At 40.6% G+C, this 22677-nt stretch overlaps 1 protein-coding gene across 2 annotated transcripts in view; it reads right to left on the bottom strand.

The window, feature by feature from the left end:
• Positions 1–7606, bottom strand: part of LOC140496015 (cytokine receptor common subunit gamma-like) — a 53864-nt gene extending 46258 nt beyond the window's left edge. For both annotated transcript variants that reach the window (XM_072595444.1, XM_072595443.1), the window contains exon 1: positions 7317–7606. In XM_072595444.1, the coding sequence (XP_072451545.1) occupies positions 7317–7419 (103 nt within the window). In that variant the 5' untranslated portion in view covers positions 7420–7606. The remainder of the gene's footprint in view (positions 1–7316) is intronic.
• Positions 7607–22677: the final 15071 nt, after the last annotated feature.

Below are 22677 nucleotides of genomic sequence, written 5' to 3' on the forward strand. Positions count from 1 at the left end.
AACTCACTGAATTAAATGAAGTACCCAGAAGAGGAGTGGAATTTTCCGCATAGATGAGTTAAGCCCATAAGTAGTTTCTGTCATTTTTTCTGCTGTTTCAAATAACATTTCAACTCTGCAGGAAACACAGACTAGATATTTTCTAACCAATCAGAAATGTTGTTGCACACCTCTGGAGGAGGTGGGACTTGAATGCTGGTCTCCTGGTTCAGAGATAGGGATACTACCACTACACCACAAGGGGACTCAGTGCAATGTCCTAGGCCCAAACATCTTCAGCTGCCCCTTCAGTGAACTTCCCTCCATCATAAGAAGTGGGTTTGGCTGCTGATGATTGTATAATGTTCTGCACCATTCACAACACCACAGATATTGAAACAGTCTGAGATCAAATGCCACAAGATATGGTCAATATCCAAGCTCGGGTTGAAAAATGGCAAGTAACATTAACGCCACACAATTGCCAGGTAATGATCACCTCTGACAGGAGAGAATCTAACTATTGTCTCCTAACATTCAATGACATGAATATCATTGACTTCTCCTGGTTGTTAACATTGGCCAGAGGAATTAGGACGAGCCATATAAATACAGTGGCTACAAAAGCAAGTCAGAGGCTAGGAATTCTGCACCAAGTAACTTTCTAAATCCCAAAGCTGTCCATCATTTACAAGGTATAAGCCTAGAGAGCAATGGAATACTTCCTGTTTGCTTGGATGGGTGCAGCTCCAACTACATTCAAGAAGCTTGTTACCATCCAGGACAAAACATCCCACTTGATTGGCATCACATCTACAAGCATCCACTCCCTCCAACTGATGCTCAGTAACAGCAGTGTGTAGCATCTACAAGATGCACTGCAGAAATTCATCTGTGTTCCTGCTGCTTCTTAGACAGGGCCTTCCAAACCCATGATCACTTCCAACTGGAAGGACAAAGACAGCAGGTATATGGAAAACTGCAAGTTCCTGTTCAAGGCAGGCATCATTCTGACTTGGAAATATAGTGCCATTCCTTCACTGTTGCTGGGTCAAGATCCTAAAACTCACTCCCTAATGGCATTGTGGGGTTATCTATAGCACAAGGACTTCAGCAATCCAAGGAAGCAGCTCACCACCACCTTCTCAGAGACCACAAGGGTTGGGCAACAAATGTTAGCCCACTCAGCGATGCCCATGTCCCCTGAACAAATTTAAGAAACTCTGTAGGCCCCTGTTATATCAGAATTCTGAGCTTCTGCCAATTGCACATGCTCATCAAATTGCAACTAGTTCCCCATGTTATGTTGCTCATGTTAAATCATTTCTAACTGTTTAAATTAATAAATCTTTTAGTTCAAATTATCTAATTAATTGTTCTTCAGTGAAGAAGAGTCACACTGGTCTCAAAACGTTAATTTTGTTTCTTTCTCGACAGATGTTGCCAGATCTGCTGAGTTTCTCCAGCATTCTCTGTATGTTTCAGATTTCCAGCACCTGCAGTATTTTACTTTTAATTGATCTATTTAATTGATCTGGTCAGTTGAACTGGCCTAATACATAAGACTAGTGGTCAGCAGTCAGTTGAAGCTACAGTGGTGTGTCCTGTTTTGCTGCAGTAAAATACATAAATAAAGGAGAACAATGGTCAAATAAAACCAACCAAAAATAGAGAGTGTGTGTGACCAGTTTGTTGAAGAATGGCTAATTTCCTGATCACAAACTGGAGATGAGCAGTTTAGACTGGACCTCAGACCTCAACAGAAACCAATTAGATATCCAGAGAAGAGCAGGAGATAGCAATGACATTCACACAGTTTATTTTAAACATTCCATTTTGGTGTCAGCCTTCAGCTGTCCACTGACCATGCTGCACATAGAAATATAATTGTCTTGAATACTCTTGAACAAGAAAGGAAAACTAAAGAACTTAGATGCTCAAAATCAGAAACAAAAACAGATATTGCTGGAAAAACTCAGCAGGTCTGGCAGCGTCATAGAATCCCCACGTGCAAAAATAGGCCACAGCCCATCAAATCTGCAGTGACCCGCTGATGAGCATCCCACCCAGAATATCCCTGTAACCCCACATTTACCATGGCTAATCCATCTAGCCTGCAGATCCTTGGACATTGCAGGGTAATTTATCACAGCAGATCCACCTAACCAGCACATCTTTGGTCTGTGGGAGGAAATCAGAACATCCCGAGCAAACCTACGCGGACACTTGGAGAACATGCAAACTCTACACAGAGGCTGTAATTGAACCCAGGTCACTGGTGCTATAAGGCAGCAGTGCTAATCACAGAGCTGCCCAGATGTTCTGGGCCCAGTGACCCTGTCCTGAAGGAGGTCACTGGGTCTGAAACATTAACCCCGCTTTCTCTCCACTGATGTTGCCAGAGTTGCAGAGTTTTTCCAGCAATTTCTGCTTTTATTTCTTTCCATCTAATTTGCCTACATACAAAGGTCACCTCTTGAAATGCCTGGATGCCCCTTTCTGACTTCACTAATATCATGCATTGAGTATAGGAGGTCATATTGCGGCTGTACGGGACATTGGTTAGGCCATTTTTGGAATATTGCATTCAGTTCTGGTCTCCTTGATATAATAAAGATGTTGTTAAACTTGAAAGGGTTCAGAAAGGATTTGCAAGGATATTGCCAGTGTTGGAAGGTTTGAGCAATAGGGAGAGGTTAAATAGGCTAGGGCTATTTTTCCTGGAGCATCAGAGGCTGAAGGCTGACTTTGTAGAGGTTTATAAAATCAGGAGGGGCCATGGATATGGTGGATTCCAAAGCTAGAGGGCATAGCTTTAAGGAGAGAGGGAAATGATCTAAAAGGCTCCTAAGGGGCAACTTTTTCACACAGAGGGTGGTGCGTGTATAGAATAAACTGCCAGAGAGAGTAGTGGAGGAGGTACAATTACAATATTTAAAAGACATCTGGATGGGTATATGAATAGGAAGGGTTTAGAGGGACAGAGACCAAGTGCTGGCAAATGGGACTATATTAATTTAGGATATCTAGTCATCATGGATGGGTTGGACTGAAGACTGTTTCCATGCTGTGCATCTCTATGACGCACTTCATGTGCAGAATATTTTATGCCTGTTATCAGTTTCTAGGCTTGTGATTCTGTCACTACGGCTACAGTCAATTTTATTCAATTTAGATTCAGTCTTTCTAGCAGCATTAGTTTTTACCTTGGACATTGATTGGAGGTATACGCCATGCGGATAATGTTCAATGACAATTTTACTGAAAAGTGATTGCAGCAAATTCAGCTGCAACTTTATTGAGAAAACAGCAAACAGTTGATCAGTTCCAAATAGTGCAATCTCTTTATAAGAGTTTAAGTGCAGCATCCTGGTGAAAACTTGCTTTGCTCACTTTCTCCTTCCCTCTTCTGAGAATGCTGAACAATGCTGAAGTTTATGTTAGTAGGTGGTGACAATTATCTAGTGCAGTGTGCAGGCAGGAATTTTTAATATGCTTGCCTAAATGACATTTGTCAGAAAGCTATTCAGAAATGTCAGGTCCAATTCTATCCCTGTCCTGAGTAGAAGTGGAAATGTTTTTTATTTATTTTTATTTTTATTTTCTCTGTATCCCGAAGTATTCTTACACATAACTGAATGGTCACACTTTCCATTGCCAAATCGCCGTGGTATTTTCTCTCCACCTATTGACTATCACCAGTAAGCCAACCGTGTTTTTCAATTGATTAATTTATGTACAAAACGTACTAAATGCGCTGCAGACCATCAAGATGAAGGAGGGATGGGGAGCGAGGGAGGGACTGTTTTCTATTTATCCCTCTTTAGTTAAGAGGGATCAGGCCAATTGTTACATCATTTAGTGCTTCCTGAACATTAGAACCAGCTAACTCAGCAGAGGCTTTCTATTGACGTACATGACCTACTAATATCTGGTGTTTTTACTGACTAAAACGAAAGGGTTCTTTAATACAATTCACTGGATTATTACGCAAGATTAGAAATTCTCAGAAATACCATTCTGACTGAAATGACATTAAGCGCTAATGTATATTAACTGAACTTGTTGGAGAACGTTAGAAAAAACAAAGTAGTTGAAAACTGTTGTTGAATGTCTTTATGACAGAGATAGGCTCTTGATTAGTAAAGGGATCAAAGGTTACAGGGGGAAGGCAGGAGGATGGGGTTGAGTAACATATCAGGCATGATCGAATGGCGGAGCAAACTCGATGAGATAGATGGTTGAATTCTGCTCCTACATCTTATGGTCTTATGTTATCAGAATAATGTCTTACATTGACTAGAATGTAAGTTTAATTGTAGAGGTTTGTGTTAGAATATTAAATTGAATTTTATAATAAATGTAAAGTGTGATGAAAACAGCTGTATAACAAGCACTGTACCAATTGATGTTTACTTGCTTGCATTGTCTCCGAGCCTTAATTTTGGCGCAGAATCAGACTGAGTTAAGAATCAGCAAATTGATATACCACAATACTAATTGGCGCAGTACGGTGGCTCAGTGGTTAGCACTGCTGCCTCACAGCGCCAGGGACCCGGGTTCAATTCCAACCTCGGGCGATTGTCTGTGTGGAGTTTGCACATTCTCCTGTGTCTGTGTGGGTTTCGTTCGGGTGCTCCGGTTTTCTCCCACAATCCAATGACATGCAAATTGGGTGAATTGGCCATGCTAAATTGCCCATAGTGTCCAGGGATGTGTAGGTTATCTGCATTAGTCAGGGATAAATGTAGGTGAATGGTTTTGGGTGGGATGCTCTTCGGAGGATTGGTGTGGACGTATTGGACCAGATGACTTGTTTCCACACTGTAGGGATTCAATAAAAAATACTAATTGAACCTGGAAGAGAATATGGAGTAGCAAGCATGTCTGGTTTCGTTAGTGTGTTTGAAAAGTGGTGGCAACTTGGCAATTCCTGTACAAGTAGACATATTCAACTCCATCTTCTGAGACATATGGGTCAATTCCAACCTACAAATAAATTAATCTCTGTCTTAATTCATGTACACAAAGCTCTTCTGTAGCCTCAGGTATAACAATGAAGCAAACATTCTGGGATGACAAAGAGATATTGATCTTGGACCTTTTGACGCAACCAGAACAACTGGCTTTAGTTCTGGTTAGCCTAGTCAGGCTGTTAAATGATGAAATCAGAGAGACATTGTGGTACAGAAGGAGATAATTTGGCCTTTCAAGGTCATGCTGGAAGCAACTGGCCATTTTTGATTTTGTTTTAAGAAATCTGGTCTCTTCTACGTATTGTCCCTGATCTTTAGAAATATCAAACATTTGACTGCAGAATGAAGAAGTGAAGCGAACCTCTCAATTGCTGGCCACTTACCTATAAAACTTCAATCTTCTTATTCAGTATAACGTTCTCAGTTGTGTGACTCACATTAAGAAAGTGTCATTTAACAACTGGTGGAAACTTGAGCTGAAGGATATTTCCTGTGTTTGTCAAGCCTCCTATTCTTAAGCCTTAATAACAACTGGCCACGCATGATCGTTTGTCTAACTAGCACATTAAAACAATTTAGTTCCACGAGTTTAAATTATATCCTAAGGTCTTCCGATCAGCTAACAATTATACCCTCAAAAAGGAATGGTTTTTCAATCTTTACCAAAAAGCAGAAATCACTGTACTCCTTGTCTATTCTAATTTGCCAGTCTCTTCAGGGACAGTTACAGGGTTCAATTCACTCTCCAGTTAAGAACAGCTAACTCAGCACAGGATGGCACTTGTTAGATTTGTATGGTTTACTCCCAGTATCTTTAAGTTGAATATAGATTTATATTCAGCACACAGTTTCATAGAATACACACTTGCATTGCATTCCTATCTAGTGGATTACACACAAAACTATTACAGAGTGACAATAAAATATCAGCTGCGATATTCAACTTCATAATTCTCTATACATGTTAGTTCATGATTTATTGCTTTCAACTTGTTAGGATAAATTCTGATTATTGACCTGTTCATTCAGTAGTCCAATGTTAATGGTGATACACCAATAATCCATTTAGTACAATTTCTACGGTGGAGGTTGTAAAAGTGAATTTATCAAAGTTGCCAGTGATTACCACAAAGTGGGGAAGGAAGAATAAATCTGTTGAACTTCAATTAGTTTACTGAAAGAAAGGAAACTTGTTACCCCTAATCAGTTTGCCCCACACATGGCTGTACATGGTAACTTCTCATGTCCACAATCCAACTAGGGATATCAGTAAATAATGCCTTGCACATTACTGCAGTGCAAATAAAGAAATAGTCCAGGCTGTAAACTAAATAAATTGCACAATCAACTTTTTTGGATTAAATAGTTCAAATGATTTAATGAATTGAATATAGTTTGGGATTTTCCCATCCAGTCAGATACCTTAAGCATTCTTATCAGTTGGCTGCACCCTGCCATATTATTTCCTGTAAGTACAAGATTATTTTCGTTCCTTGGCATTTGAGGCAGTGATTAATTTAGGTTTTAAAAGGTCCTTCTAATTCCAAATTAGCTATTTGGATTTTATATGATATTACATTTTTATACAACATTTATAAGAGGAGAGACACACAAGTACAAGAACACAAGAAATATTTTCTGTTGTTCTGGTTCATTTAAAGAAGATTTGAAATATTACTCCATGTGACAGATTTGACCCTAATGTTGATGAAGATCAGCATTTTGATTTCAAATGAAAATCAAACTATGGGCAAGAATCTTTTAGCACCTTTCATTCTTTTCCTGATGGAAGGTCTGACCCACAGTGCCGCAGCATCAACCATGGATAAGTCAAGGGCGCGGGACTCAAATGCATCCCAGCCAGAACCGACACCACCTATTGGCACCAATTTGATCCACACTGAGCCAACATGCCCCTTCCCTCGCCCCAAGTAGCCCAACTTGTAAGTCCCACGCGCACTTTCCCATGCAGGTTATTATCCCGAGCCAGGAATAGTGACACGGAGGCTCCAACTTCAGTCCCCTCAAATTGCTGACCAGGAAGATCTTCCCCCTCTTGCCACTGGAAGGATTTACAAGTCCTCAGCTTGTTTAGATGCCTGACTTAGCCATCAAATCCTCGAGTGGGACTTGAACTGGAGTTTCTGGTTCAGAGACAGGAACACCACATCTGAAGACATCCCTCATTTAATTGAAACAAAATTTAAGTGATATGAAAGACAAATATATTTTTCAACTACGTATTTCAAATAACGTAAACAGAGAGTCTTGATCTGAATGGGGTAGTGGTAAATACGTGCTTCAAAATGTTTCCTTCCTGCTATCTTAAAATACAAAATAGAAATCGTGTTAAAGACTCACCGTTTGCCTCTACGTTGAGCGCCACATTGTTTAAAACAATCAGGCAAATCCAGTAAATCCGCTGTGATAGTATTTGTCTTTTCAATGAGTACTGTCTTGCCATTTTGAGATTGCTGTGAAACTTCAGCAGACTCTTAAACACGAGGCATTTTTACTTCCATCTCACAGTAGACCTGTTTGCAACCGTTCTCTTCTGTGGTCTCCGCAGTTGATCAATTTCCTCCACCCTCGCTCCTTTTTTTTTCTATTCAGATGTACTGTTTCCTGTGCCTTGAATCTACACTCCGTTTCATTTCACGTGTTTTCCACAGTGTTCAGGTTTGACGTTTCTGTATGTTGCAAAAGAACCTGAATATGACACAAAGCCACGGCTACTGTTTCCTTCTCCACTTCTCTTCCCCACCAATCCTCATAAAGGTGTCAGGCAATTGATCCAGAGGATAACTAGAGATTAGACAAACATGGCCCTTCCTGATGAAGGGCTTTTGCCCGAAACGTCGAGTTTACTGCTCCTCGGATGCTGCCTGAACTGCTGTGCTCTTCCAGCACCACTAATACAGAATCTGGTTTCCAGCATCTGCAGTCATTGTTTTTACCGAGCATGGGGATAAAGATAACTGGCAATGCAGCCTTGTAACAGACATCTCAGAATCATGAAGTACTCACCACTGAATGTCACTATTCAGCCCATTATGGTTATTGGTGCTTTTTGAAGAGGCTACCTAATAGTCCCATTACCCTAATCTTTTCCCATAGCTCTGCTCATAGAGTCATACACCACGGAAACAGACCCTTCAGTCCAACCAATGAACATCGATCATAATCCCAAACTAAGCTAGTGCCACCTGCCTGTTCCTGGCCCATATCCTTCCAAATTTTTCCTATTTACGTACTTAATTCAATTGTCTTTTAAACATTGTAACGGTGCCCACATCCACCACATCCTCATTTCTGTTTCAACTATATATCCTACTTTCTTGTGAAAGTTACCATCAAATTCACTTCCGTCACACATTTCATGCAGCACTTGCAGAGTGCAGCAAATTGCTGCCAAAAGGATTTCACCTCACTGTAAAACTAAAGGCTGATATTCTCAGACAACAACCGAGGGAACACCATGATTTCAGTTAAAAATCACACAACACCAGGTTATAGTCCAACAGGTTTATTTGGAAACACTCGCTTTCGGAGCGCCACTCCTTCATCAGGTGATTGTCCAGACTATAATTTCATTAGTGTTGCCTGGAATAGTGTTGGGTGGAACTGAAACCTGTCTGAAACCAGAATGATGTATAAACATTCGCACTATTTTTGAAGAAGAGCAGTGGAATTATCCCTACAGTCCTGACCAATATTTATCCCTTGAGCAACATCATAAAAACAGATTATCCGGTCATTATGACCATACTGCATGCAGAAGCTCATTGTTCTCAACTCAGCTGCAATGTTTGCTACATTAGATCAGTGTAAAAGCTTCAAAAGTGCTTCACTGACTATAAAATGGTTTGAAATGTCAAGTGTATTGTATGAAAAATTCTCATTGCAGACCACCTTGTTCATTGACATCATCTGCATCTTTGCTCACCATGGGTAGGTTTACTGTCAACATCCTTGTTTTAGACAAACATCTACAGGGTTGGTCTGGTCATGTAGTAGGAAATCATTGACTAGTCAAACAAAAGTAAGCTCATGTCTTTAACAAGGTATAGTTTAATGTAGATGCATATTAGCAACTATATTCAAGCTATACTGGTATGATAGACATTACTACAGAGACTATAAAGAGGACATGGAATGGTAGGACTGACTCCTTTAAGGTTCTGAGCTATTCTCCCAGCAAAGTCTGTGTGATGTCATCATAGTTTGTTGTGCTCAAAGCGCTCCTCAGTGTTAAGCATTACATTATTATGCAACAAGCTGTTTGTGGAGGTAGAAATGTGAATTTTAAAAATTAACCCATTTTAGATCTCTGTTTAGGTCTCTGTCCTAAACACATAAACAGAAAGTGGGCCATGCCACTAGTGCTTCATCCGGAGGCTCACTGATGATGTTTAGATCAGAGTGGTGCTGGAAAAGCACAGCAGGTTGGACAGCATCCGAAGAGCAGGAAAATCGATGTTTCAGGCAAAAGCCCTTCATCAGGAATAACTACCATTTTTATATTAGTCATTCATAGAGTCACAGAGATGTACAGTACGGAAACAGACCCTTCAGTCCAATTCATCTATGCTGACCAGATATCCCAACCCAATCTAGTCCCACCTACCCCTGGCCCATATCCCTCCGCACCCATCCTATTGATATATCCATCCAGGTGACTTTTAATGTTGCAATTGTACCAGCCTCCACCACTTCCTCTGGCAGCTCATTCCATACACATACCACCCTCTGTGTGAAAATGTTGCCCCTTAGGTCTCTTATACCTTTTCCCTCTCACCCTAAACCTATGCCCTCTAGTTCTGGACTTACCCTCTCCAGGGAAAAGATATTGTCTATTCATACTATCCATGCTCCTCATGATTTTATAAACCTCTATAAAGTCACCCCTCAGCCTCTGACGCTCCAGGGGAAACAGCCCCAGCCTATTCAACCACTCCTTATAGCTCAAATCCTCCAACCTTGGAAACATCCTTGTAAATCTTTTCTGAACCCTTTCAAGTTTCACAACATCCTTCCAATAGAAAGGAGACCAAAATTGCCCACAATATTCCAACAATGGCCTAACCAATGTCCTGTACAGCCGCAACATGACCTCCCAACTCCTGTACTCAATAATCTGACCAGTAAAGGAAAGCATACCAAACGCCTTCTTCACTACCCTATCTATCTGCAATTCTATTTTCAAGGAGCTATGAACCTATATTCTAAGGTCTCTTTGTTCAGCAACACTCCCTTGGACCTTACGGTTAAGTGCATAAGTCCTGCTAAGATTTGTTTTCCCAAAATGGAGCACCTCGCATTTACCTGAATTAAACTCCATCTGCCACTTCTTGGCCCATTGGCCCAGCTGATCAAGATCCCGTTGTAATCTGAGGTAGCCTTCTTTGCCGTCCACTACACCTCCAAGTTTGGTGTCACCTGCAAACTTACTAACTATACCCTCTTATGCTCACAGCCAAATCATTTATATAAATGACGAAAAGTAGTGGACCCAGCACCAATCCTTGTGGCACTCCACTGGTCACAGGCATTCAGTCTGGAAAACAACCCTCCACCACCACCCTCTGTCTTCTACCTTTGAGCCACTTCAAAATGGCTAGTTCTCCCTGTATTCCATGAGATCTAACCTTGCTAACCAGTCTCCCATGGGGAACCTTGTCGAATGTCTTACTGAAGTCCATATAGATCATGTCCACCACTCTGCCCTCATCGATGCTCCTTGTTACGTTTTCAAAAAACTCAATCAAGTTTGTGAGACATGATTTCCCACGCACAAAGCCATGTTGACTATCCCTAATCGGTCCTTGCCTTTCCAAATACATGTACACCCTGTCCCTCAGTATTCCCTCCAACAACTTGCGCCCCACTGACATCAGCCTCACTGGTCTATAGTTCCCTGGCTTGTCCTTACCAGCTTTCTTAAACAGTGGCACCACGTTTGCCAACCTCCAATCTTCCGGCACCTCACCTGTGACTATGATGATACAAATATCTCAGCAAGAGGCCCAGCAATCACTTCTCTAGCTTCCCACAGAGTTCTAGGGTAAACCTGATAAGGTCGTGGGGATTTATCCACATTTATGTGTTTCAAGACGTCCAGCACTTCCTCTTCTGGAATATGGACATTTTTCAAGCTATCACCATCTATTTTCCTACATTCTATATCTTCCATGCTCTTTTCCAAAGTAAACACTGATGCAAGATATTCATTTAGGATCTCCCCATCTCCTGTGGTTACACACAAAGTCTGCCTTGCTGATCTTTGAGGTGCCCTATTCTCTCCCTAGTTACACTGTTGTCCTTAATGTATTCCCTTTGGATTCTCCTTAACTCTATTTGCCAAAGCTATCTCATGTCCCCTTTTTGCCCTCCTGATTTCCCTCTTAAGTATACTCCTACTGTCTTTATAGTCTTCTAAGGTTTCTTTCGATCTATCTTGTCTAGACCTGACATATGCTTCCTTCTTTTTCTTAACCAAACCCTCAATTTCTTTAGTCATCCAGCATTCCTGCACCTACCAGCCTTTCTGTTCACCCTGACAGGAATATACTGTCCCTCAACTCTTGTCATCTCATTTCTGAAGGCTTCCCATTTTCCAGCCGTCGCTTTACCTGCAAACATCTGTCCCCAGTCAGCTTTTGAAAGTTCTTGCCTAATACCTGGTCTGGTCTATTAGATCTGGTCTATCCTTTTCCATCACTATTTTAAAACTAATAGAATTATGGTCGCTGGCCCCAAACTGCTCCCCCACTGACACCTCGGTCAACTGCCCTGCCTTATTTCCCAAGAGTAGGTCAAGTTTTGTATCTTCTCTAGTAGGTACATCCACATATTGAATCAGAAATTTTTTTTTGTACACACTTAACAAATTCCTCTTCATCTAAACCCTTAACACTGTGGCACTATTCCTATTCCTGAAAAGTTCTATCTCCTGAAGTTGCTGATTGCTGTTAGTGTATGATTCTGGGTGCAGAACATTATCCACCATTGTTTCCTAATGATAGTCTGCACGTGAAAACCTGAATAGTAAGTGCTGGTATGTTTTTCAACTTGATGCTGTCCTCACACACAAAGCTCTCACAAAGGTGGCACAATAGCTCACTAGTTAGCTGCTGCCTCACAGCACCAGGGATCCGGGCTTGATTCACCCTTAGGCAACTGTTTACGTGGAGTTTGCATGTTCTTCCCGTGTCTGTGTGAGTTTCCTCCAGGTGCTCTGATTTCCTGCCATAGTCTAAAGATGACCAGGTTAGGTGGATTGACCAAGCTAAATTGCCTTTAATGTCCAGGGATGTGCAGGCTAGGTGGATTAATTATGCTAAGTTGACCATAGTGTCCAGGGATGTGTAGGATCGGTGGATTAGCCATGGGAAATGCAGGGACATGGTGGGGGTTGGGGAGGGGGTGTTGCCGGATTTGGGTGGGATGCTCGTCAGAGGGTCAGTGTGGATTTGATGGGCTGAATGGCCTGCTTCCACACTGTCAGAATTCTATGAATTCTGTGAATAAGTATTCTTTCCAGTAAGTGTAAGTGAGGGCTCCAATGGTACAGGTAACTGTAAATGACAGTTAAAAAACAAAGAGTGGAGAATAATAGTCAAAAATTATGATTTAGGTACTACAGGTATACAGAAAACTAAATGATTTAAAGGAATGAGATTTGAATTGAATTTATTGTCACGTATACCAAAGCATAGTGAAAAGCTTTGACTTATCCCGAGTGCTAGAGGTTGTAGAAAAGCATTGCCAGGGTGGAATGGATCTTTGAGAATGCTGGTGGCCTTTCCTTGACAGCGGGCCTGGTGGATGGATTCTATAAATGGGAGGTTGGCCTTTGTGATTGTCCGGGCCGAGTTCACCACTCTCTATAACCGTCTCCAATCTTGAATAGTACAGTTGCCATACCAGGTAGTGATACATCCAGACAGAATGCTCTCGATGGCACTCCTTCAAAAATTGGCAAGGGTATTCGCCGTCATGCCAAATTTCCTCAGCTGCCTGAGGAAGAAGAGACATTGTTGAACCTTTGTAACCAGTGTGTCCACATGAAGAGTCCCAAGAAAGCTTGTTGATGATGACCTCTCCCAGAAGCTTGATACCCTCCACTCATTCTACCTCTGTGCTTTTAATATGTGCTTATCTGCTTATTCTAATCTATACTCAAGTTAAAATCCACTATTAAGGGCATGCTGCTGTTTCAATCTTCACTGTGAGGAGGTATCTAAACAACTGCCACTCCAGTTCCTTTATCTAACAAATTCTACCCAAAACGTCTCCACTCCAATTACCTGTAGGTGTATCTTTCCCATTCATTGATGTAATTTCATCCCTAACCACTAAGGTTCCTTATCCTCTGCTACCATTTTGCCCTTTTGAATGAAGTCCTAGAGTATGTTCAACATAATTTTCTTGAACCAACAAGGGCATGTCACATTAGATTTGGTCATAGGGTCATACAGTCATACACCACGGAAACACCTTCAGTCCAACCAGTCCATGCTGACCATTCTCCCAAAACTAAACTAGTCCCACCTGCCTGTGCTTGGCCCATTTCCTTCCAAACATTACTAATCCAAATGTCTTTTAATCATTGTAAGTGTTACCCATATCCGCCACTTCCTCTGAAAGTTTATTCCACACACGAACTGCTCTTTGTAAAAAAGCTGCCCTTCATACCTTTATTAAATTGTTCTCTTCTCACATTAAAAATATCCCCCCTAGTCTTGAAATCCTGCAACCTGGGAAAAAACACCTGCCATTCAGTTTATTGTATGTCTCATGATTTTAAAAACCTCTATCAGATTGCCTCTCAACCTCTTATGCTCCAGTGAAAAAAGATTCCGGTCTATCCAGCCTCTCCTTGTAACTCAAGCCTTCCATTCCTGGCCACATCCGGTAAACATTTTCTGAACTTTTTCCAGCTTAATATTAACCTTTCTGTAACAGGGCAACTAAAACTGGACACAGTACTCCAGAAGGTGACTCATCAACATCTTGTCCAACCTCAACATCACACTCCCATGAGCCACATTTAATTAATGGTCTAACAGTGTATCACATTCTCTACTAAGGGTGATAATATTATTGAGTTCAACATAGATTTTGAAAAAGTGAAACTTGAAACAGCTATTAAACTTAGGTTAAGGCTGACTTCAATGCAAAGAAAAAGACTGTCAACAGATACTAAGTGTGGGAAATTCATTAATGTATAAAAGTTCAGTGGCTGCTGTTCAAAAAAAAAATTGATGTGATGTCCCAAGTAAAGTAATATTGATTTAAATGATGAGACAATATAAAACAAAATGAAGCATACCAAAATGTATGATTTTGCTGAATGGAAGAGATATAATGAAGCCAATGAAGGGACAAAACTGAAAAAATCTGCAAACAGAAACTTTCAAGGTCTAAGAATAGTAGAACAAAAATGATGTTAAGAAAATGAAGAACAGTGATATGAGCTGCTTGATAATTGATAATGATGATATTTTTCATGAAAATAACAACATGTTGAACAGGCTGAATAATTGTCTTGTATCAGTATGCACAGCTGAAGGAGTGCTTAGCTTGCTGGATGTCATAGAATCTTTATTGCACAACGCTGATCACAGGCCTCCATAATCTTAAAATCTGCTGTTTACATTAGTAAAATGCATAACTCAGAGAGCAACATTGCATCATAAAATCAAGCAGTCCAGCAAAGATTTCCAATATGTGGGTATATTTTTAATATCTGCTGTATATTATATGAAAAATGTATCCCTCTGTACTAAAACAGTAAGTTTGCACATCAAAGTCAACCTTCCTTGCAATCTCTTCCAAAGTGCTAGCATATTCTTAAAATTGGTCATATTTTTAAACTTAGTGAGATAAACAGGTCAGCACAACAAAATCAACATTTCTAGCAACCTCTCTAAAATGCTTTTGGAAGTCTTCAAAAGTCATGTTCTTGAAGCGTGTTTTTAAAGCCTGTAATGTATGTTACTGAAATGCATAATTCAATTAGAGTAGCAACTTTGCAGAGGGAATATAATATTGAATTAAGGAACAGAGTCTCCTAAGCTTACAACAAGCAAAATTACAGTATTGAGGGCAATACAGACACTAAACAGTGATAAATTACCAGGATGAGTTGATTTCCATGCAGGGTTTCAAAGGAAGTCTTCAGAAACATTGCAGATGTTCTACCTCAGGATTTTGAAATAGCTTCTTTAGATTAGAAATTTGCACATACCACTAAACGTTTAAGAATGATGAGAGGGAGAAGCTCAGAAATTATAGGCCAGATAGTCCAACTCCTGTTTTTGGGAAACGGTTAGATTCGCTAATCAGAGTGCCAACAGAGATTTGTAAAATGTAAGAATGTGGCTTACAAACCTGTTTGAAAGAGGTGGCTGCAGTAGTGGACTGGGGAATGTATATAGAATTTCCAGATGATATTCAATACAGTTTTTGGAGACTGTTAACTAATGATAAAGCGTATGGAATTCAAGACAAATCATTGACCAGATTAAGAAATTGGCTTTGCAACAAGTAAGACTAAATAGGGACAATTGACAATTATTTTAATTGTCATTGTGTTACAAATGGTTTCCCACTAATATTTATGTTGGGACTTCAAATATTCATTATTTTTATTAACAGCTTAATAATAGGATAGAAAGCCACACATTAAAGGTTGTCAATATTGCAAACATTGGCAGCATTGTTAGCTGAGTAGATGGAAGCATAAACTAACAAAGACTATATTAAGAAATAAAGTGACTGGGTTAAAGTGTAGAAAATTCAAGAACAGCTTCATCTCCACTGTTGTCAGACTTTTGAACCATCCTCTCAAATGTTAATGTCTTTCCCTGCACCTTCTCTAAAGCCGTAATACTCTGTTCTGCACTCTGTTCTGCTAACCTAACCACCTAACCTGCACATCTTTGAACTGTGGGAGGTAACTGGAGCACCCAGAGAAAATCCACACACACATAAGGAGAATGTGCAAACTCCAAATAGACATTCTACCAAAGTTGGAATTGAACCCAGGTCCCCAGAGCTGTGAGGCAGCAGTGATAACCACTGAGCCACCACACCATCCCTCTGGGCATCCATATTTTTCAGCCAATCACAAAGTCTCTGGGCACATTCCAAGGACAACAGCTAGTTGCATCCCTAATCTGAGGTTGGCATTAGACATGCCCCAGATTTATTGTGCTATTATGGTACATCTTCAACTCACTTACAATACAGTTCTGTACTTCAATGCTTCAGAGCGCACCGCCCATCTATCACTCTAGTGCAGCAACAGGCACTCTTGATTCGACCAGGATGTATGTCAGAGTTTCTCACCTAGTCCCCTTCACTTTGTGTCTATGTGAATGGTCACAGCTTCTCTGCATTTGCCTGCTTTATCTTGTCCTGCCTTTTTTGCCTTTCTGCACTTTGCCTCCTCAACCAAAACTTAAAGGCACACATTTCTTCTGTCTTGCTTTGATGTTTAGCACAGTCCCAAAGCTAGGCAGCCTGTCACAGTTCTCAGGTACGATCAGTCATGTTGCTCTTCAGGACCACATTACATCAACCTCAACCTGCACCATTCACATGAGCAGCAAACACACTACATCTGTATCAGTGAGAGTTCCACAGTATGAAATGGTCTGCTATGCTGTCAAGTATTGTATTATTTACAGGGATAGCTACTGGGAGAAAAGGGTTATCCTCTGCAACTATGACTGTTGACTGAGTTATGCAACCCCAAATAGAGTTGAGGCAATTTATAATGCGACCCATCCTTCAAGGAGGAGATAGTGAGGACTGCAGATGCTGGAGATCGGAGTCAATAGTGTGGTGCTGGAAAGACATAGCATGACAGGCAGCATCTGAGAAGCAGGAAAGTCGACGTTTTGGGCATAGGCCCTTCATCAGGAATGAGAATATGAAGGGCCTCATCCCGAAACGTCGATTCTCCCGCTCCTTGGATGCTGTCTGACACGCTATGTCATTCCAGCACCACATTCTCGCCATGACCCATTCTTCAACCAGGGCCATTGTAGAACAGATGATAAGTCTGCTGAAGATGGTTCCCAATATTTGACTCAGTCCAGGGTGTGAGTGTCGGGGGATGGTGTGTGCCCTTGCAGTACAGTTGAGACAGAGTGTACATCATCCTGATGAAGGGCTTATACCCTGAAATGTCGATTCGCCTGCTCCTCGGATGCCACACTCTCGACTCTGATCTCCAGCATCTGCAGACCTCACTTTCTCCCTGTATATCATCCTTGCATGTTATGGCAAAGAGGCAATGCTGACAAACTCTTTAGAACTGCAAATGCAGCAGCACTCTTCCAATGACGAGAGGGCATTGAGAAGAAAATACATTACCTTCTGCACCTTAGTACATTGTAGCATCAGAGCACAAAAAGCCAGGCATGATTTAATTGACACCATTTCTAGTTTTGAGCTGGGAGCAGTGATCGCTCATTTATTGTAATGTTTTTTCTGCTTGAAAAGCTAGCAGTCCTTGCCTGTTCCCATTTGAAGGATTTTGAATATGACATACTTCTACCTTGAACAATGAAAGAATGTTAGGCTACACTGGCGATTGGAGAAAGCGTAGTACTGTCTTAAACAGGATTCTAAGATGGGATGACACTAAGGACAGATAGCATATGTAACTTGGTTTGAAAATAGAAATACATTTATGAATGTGCAGTTCTAGTTACAATTAAGTATCAGTTGTACTACCCCTGTACCCTTAGAAATGTTCCTTTTTCATTCCACTCCTGCCACTTTCATGATGAAGGGCAACTTGTAGGTGGCAGCAGTCAGCCTGGTGTATGGACGTGCTTTAAAAGTGGCATTGACACCAAAAATCCTATGAGGTCATGGAGTACTTTTGTCTCTGGAGAGAGGGAAGATAGAAAGAGCAGGGTGCCATAAGAGTGTGTTGCATAGCTAATGAGGTGAGTTGTAGATAATACTGTGAGAAAAAAGATAATAGGATTAATATCTCCTTGAAACTTGCCAAAAAGACAAATAATTTCTGGTAAAATTTAGCCTGATATATTGGCCTTGGATGAAGTGAGATGTAGATTTATAAGAATAAAACATGGAGTCAAGCGTTCAGTTATGTGGAGAGATTAAACAAGCTAAGGTTATATTTCCTGGAATTTACACGTGTAAGTGGCAACTTGATGAGAGTTTTAAGCTATTATGAGGTTTATGTAGATAAGCTTAAAATATTTCTGTTGGTTGGATAGTCTAGCATGAGGAGACATGGCTGAGTATTTCATGCTTCCAAGCATGAATTTAGGTAATAAATCTACATACAAAGAATGGCAGAATTTAGCAATTCTTTCACAACTGGCAATTGTTGCTAGATCATTTATTAATTTGAAATCTGATTCATTTATCCATTTTAAGCAAAGATACTAAGGAAGATCAGACAAAAGTGGGTGCAAAAATTAGGTTGCAGAACAGCAATGATCTCATTGAGTGGCAAAACAGAATAGATGTACTCTTATTTATATGTTCCTATATTTTTCCAAAGATATACTGTAATCATCCAAATTTGTAAAATTACCTTTGATATTAGCTCAAATTGAAAATGAACTGCAGTTCAATTTATTTCCAAACAAGACTGAACACCTTCAAGTGTCTCAATGCAGTTGCAATTACAAATGATATTTCCAATATACATTCTGTGCCAAAAATATCACCTAAAGGGTTTTACAGTTTCTAGTGGTATACCATAGCAGGAGGACCAATTGAGCACTTGCAGCAACTGTCCCAAACATTATTGCTTTTCCAGCACCACTCTAATTCAAACATTATTGTGTCTTTCAATATGTGCTCATGGATCTTGCAATGCACCAGTCTACATCACTCAGTTGTGGATAACAATTTGTATAGGAACCCCCCAGTTTTGGGCAGATCAAAGAGAATTTTTCACTGAGTTACTTATCCTCCAGCATCAGATGGCATTTGTCTAAGAGTACATCCATGAGGACAACCTGTTTGGCAGAGTCTTACTTGAGATGAACCGCAATAAAAACTACTGCAAATCTTTCCAGGTCTGCTTTGCAAAGATACATTTCAGATGGAGTTGTGCACAGGCTCTTCGCCACTTTAACTGTCTCAAGGACAGCATGTATCAGGAGTAGGATTCAGAGTAGGCAATTAGGATCTGATGGGAAGGGCTTGTATCACAACCAGCTAAGCTGTTTATTTTTCTTCCAAAGACATAATTTATTCATAATGTTTAGAAAAGAGCATTATATTAATATTGTATCATTCAAAGATGACATTATATGAGGTGTAGAATTTCTGGTGAAATATGAAGTAATAAAATCTAAAATTAAATAACTAGCCTAATGGTGACCATGTAACCACTGTAAAGTGTGAAAAAAACTCATCTGGTTCCCGAAGAACCTGGATGGAAGGTTATCTGCCTTCCTTACCTGGTTTGTCTATATCAGACTCCATCCAGATCACAGCATTGTGGTTGACTCTGAAATAGTCCAGCAAGCCACTCAGTTGTATCAAACTATTACAAAGCCTAAAGATAGGAATGAAACTGGGGAAAATAACCTGGCATCAACCTAGGGACAGGAAATGAAAATGAAATTGAAATCCAGTCAAATAACAGTCTGATATATTGTGATGAGGATGATGAATTATGATCTATGTAGACTTGTATCGTTCTTTTAACAGTTTGGATTTTAAACTAATAGCACATGAGCGTTGGTCTATTTTCGTACAGCAATTTAAAAATTAACAAGGTAGATCTTTCCATGATTTTAAATGAATATGTGCCTCCAGTATAGTTAACGGAAGTTTATTTATGTTGTGTAGGTCTACAACAGGAGAGAGAAAGCATTGAAAGACATTAGCTTGCTTTGGGTTTAGAATACTTAAGGACTGATTCTAGTTTACAAAATCTCAGAGATTGGAAAACCTTTGCACAATTCAAAGAAGACTTGACTGACATCAAATGCCAACATAATCTCTCCTAGTCAAAAAGATTGTTCAGTGCAATTAGGGAATAAGTTACCTCAGGGAAAGTGCGTAATTTGTGAAACTTCCAGACCAGGAGTGTTTGGTTCAAAATCTGCATTGGTTATTCAAAGTTGAGAAAATCTTAGATCTCAGTTGGTGAGGATTCAAGGAAATGACTTCACAACTCAAAGGACAAGAATTGAGGAAAAAACAGTTTAGTCAAAATAACAGATTTGATAACAAAGGGAAATTTCTCGATTGTGAGTAACTGAAAAGTCATGGTGTTGAAAATAGGTAAGATTTTGCTCTGAGATCTTTCAAACTCTGTTATATTTAGATAGATCGGTTTGTTTTACTTTAGTTTTATTTATTTAATAGAACAAATATCTGTTTTATAGTTAAAACCAATTCAGCAGCATTGCATGTTTAGGTTTCAGTGAAAGACCATAGAATCATAGAGATGTACAGCACAGAAACAGACCCTTTGGTCCAACCCATCCACGTGCCTGGATATCCCAACCCAATCTAGTCCCATTTGCCAGCACTTGTCCCATATCCCTCTAAACCCTTCCAATTCATTTAACCATCCAGATGCCTTTTAAATGCTGTAATTATACTAGCTTGTACCACTTCCTCTGGCAGCTCATTCCTACAGGCACCACCCTCTGTGTGAAAACAGTCCCCCAGGTCCTTTTTATGTCTTTCCCTTGTCATCTTTAAAACTCTGTCCTCTAGTTCTGGATTCCCCCACTCCAGGGAGAAGACTTTGTCTATTTATCCTATCCATGCCCTTCATGATTTTATAAACCTCTATAAGGTCACCCCCAGCCTTCGATGCCCCAGCCTATTCAGCCTCTTCATACAGCTCAAATCCTCCAATCCTGGCAACATCCTTGTAAATCTTTTCTGAACTCCAATAGAAATGAGACCAGAATTGCATGCAATCTGTCTGATTCTATAACGTCAGCTGAGATAACAATAGTTATAGTCAGGGAATCAAACCTTACAATGTTACAGACTCCATCATCAGCAACCTTCCATATGTCCTGACCATTGGGAGGACAGAGCACCAGAGGTGGCAGCATGTGGTATGCAGTCAAGAAAGAATTGTTCTGGAAGCATCGAAGTGGACACAAATTGACTGAGCATTAAGAGAGTAGGCAAGGATCCCTGAGATGTAGCCTAGTCCACACCATAAAATGACCTGTACCTGCTTACAAACTGTTCTTTACCAGCATTGCAACAAAAGGTGTTGGTCCATTCCAAAATGCAGCATTAAAATGCAGAACCATATTGTAAGGACTGGGGATGAGCCATGAGGGCGCAGTGAGGCTAGTATCTGTCAAATGTCAGTGTCTGTGGATGTGACATGCATTTAGTAACTGTGCATGGAGTGTGTCCTGAGATGTTGGCACTGCATTTCTAGGTAGAGGGTCAGAGGACCAAGCAGTGAGATGGAGTCATTAGATACCTATTCTGACGTTCATATCGAGTATTCTCAGCATTTAGTTTCTATCCAGCGAGTGGGGGAATGGGAAACTGCATATCAATGAGACAAGATTAAGTAATAATGAGATGTTACTGAAGGCCAATAAGCTTCTCACTCACTCATGAGAATCTCAACTGAGCGTTCAACACGTGATTGAAAAATTGGATGTTTTGCTCTCAACATTGAGAAGCCATTCCTTCACTGTTGCTGGGTCAAAATCTTGGAACTCCCTCCTTTGTGGGTGTAAGGTAGCTCAGCATCACCTTCTTAGGGTGATCAGGATGAGCAATAAGTGCAGGTCAAGCCATATCCCATTAATGAATAAAAAAACTCACAGTTTTCACACAATGTTAGGTACTAAATAATGTCAGGCACATCACCCAAACTGTTTAACCCGCAGTCACTGGCACTTTTTTTTTGTATTTGTGCAATGAAAATATGCATCACTTCTAAGACCAGCATATATCTCCATCCTCAATTGTCCTCAAGAAAATGGAGGCAAGACATGTTAATGTTATGTCTTGCTATACCATTTCAGGGAATAGTTTAGAAAGCAGAGTTAACGTTTTGTAATCACAAACAAAAACAAAAATTGCTGGGGAAACTCAACAGGTATGGCAGCATCTGTTAGGATTATGAATGACCAGCTTTCAGTTCCAAATTAATTTAATTGAATTTAAATTCTCCAAGCTGCAAGTAGGGGATCTGGAACTCATGTCTGCAGACTGTTAGACCAGGCCTCTGGATTACTGGCCCGTGTTACCTTAATATTCTGCTAACAGACACAGATTCTGCTTACATTCCTTCTGAAAGTGCTCGTCTGTGTGTGTGTTGGGGGTGGGGGTGGGGGTGGGGGAAGGAATCAACAAAGAATTGTGAATGCTGGAAATCCAAAACAAAAACAGCAATTAGATTAGATTCCCTACAGTATGGAAACAGGCCCTTCGGCCCAACCAGTCCACACCGATCCTCTGAAGAGTAACCCACCCAGACCCATTTCCCTCTGACTAATGCACCTAACACTGTGGGCAATTTAGCATAGCCAGTTCACCCGACCTGCACATCTTTGGATTGTGGGAGGTAACTGGAGCACCTGGAGGAAACTCACGCAGACACAGGGAGAACGTGCAAACTCCACACAGACAGTCATCCGAGGCTGGAATCGAATCCGGATCCCTGGTGCTGTGAGGCAACAGTGCTAACCACTGAGCCACCATGTCGCCCCAACTG

The sequence above is a fragment of the Chiloscyllium punctatum genome, chromosome 25, assembly GCF_047496795.1.
Source record: "Chiloscyllium punctatum isolate Juve2018m chromosome 25, sChiPun1.3, whole genome shotgun sequence".
In the NCBI taxonomy this organism is placed as follows: domain Eukaryota; kingdom Metazoa; phylum Chordata; class Chondrichthyes; order Orectolobiformes; family Hemiscylliidae; genus Chiloscyllium; species Chiloscyllium punctatum.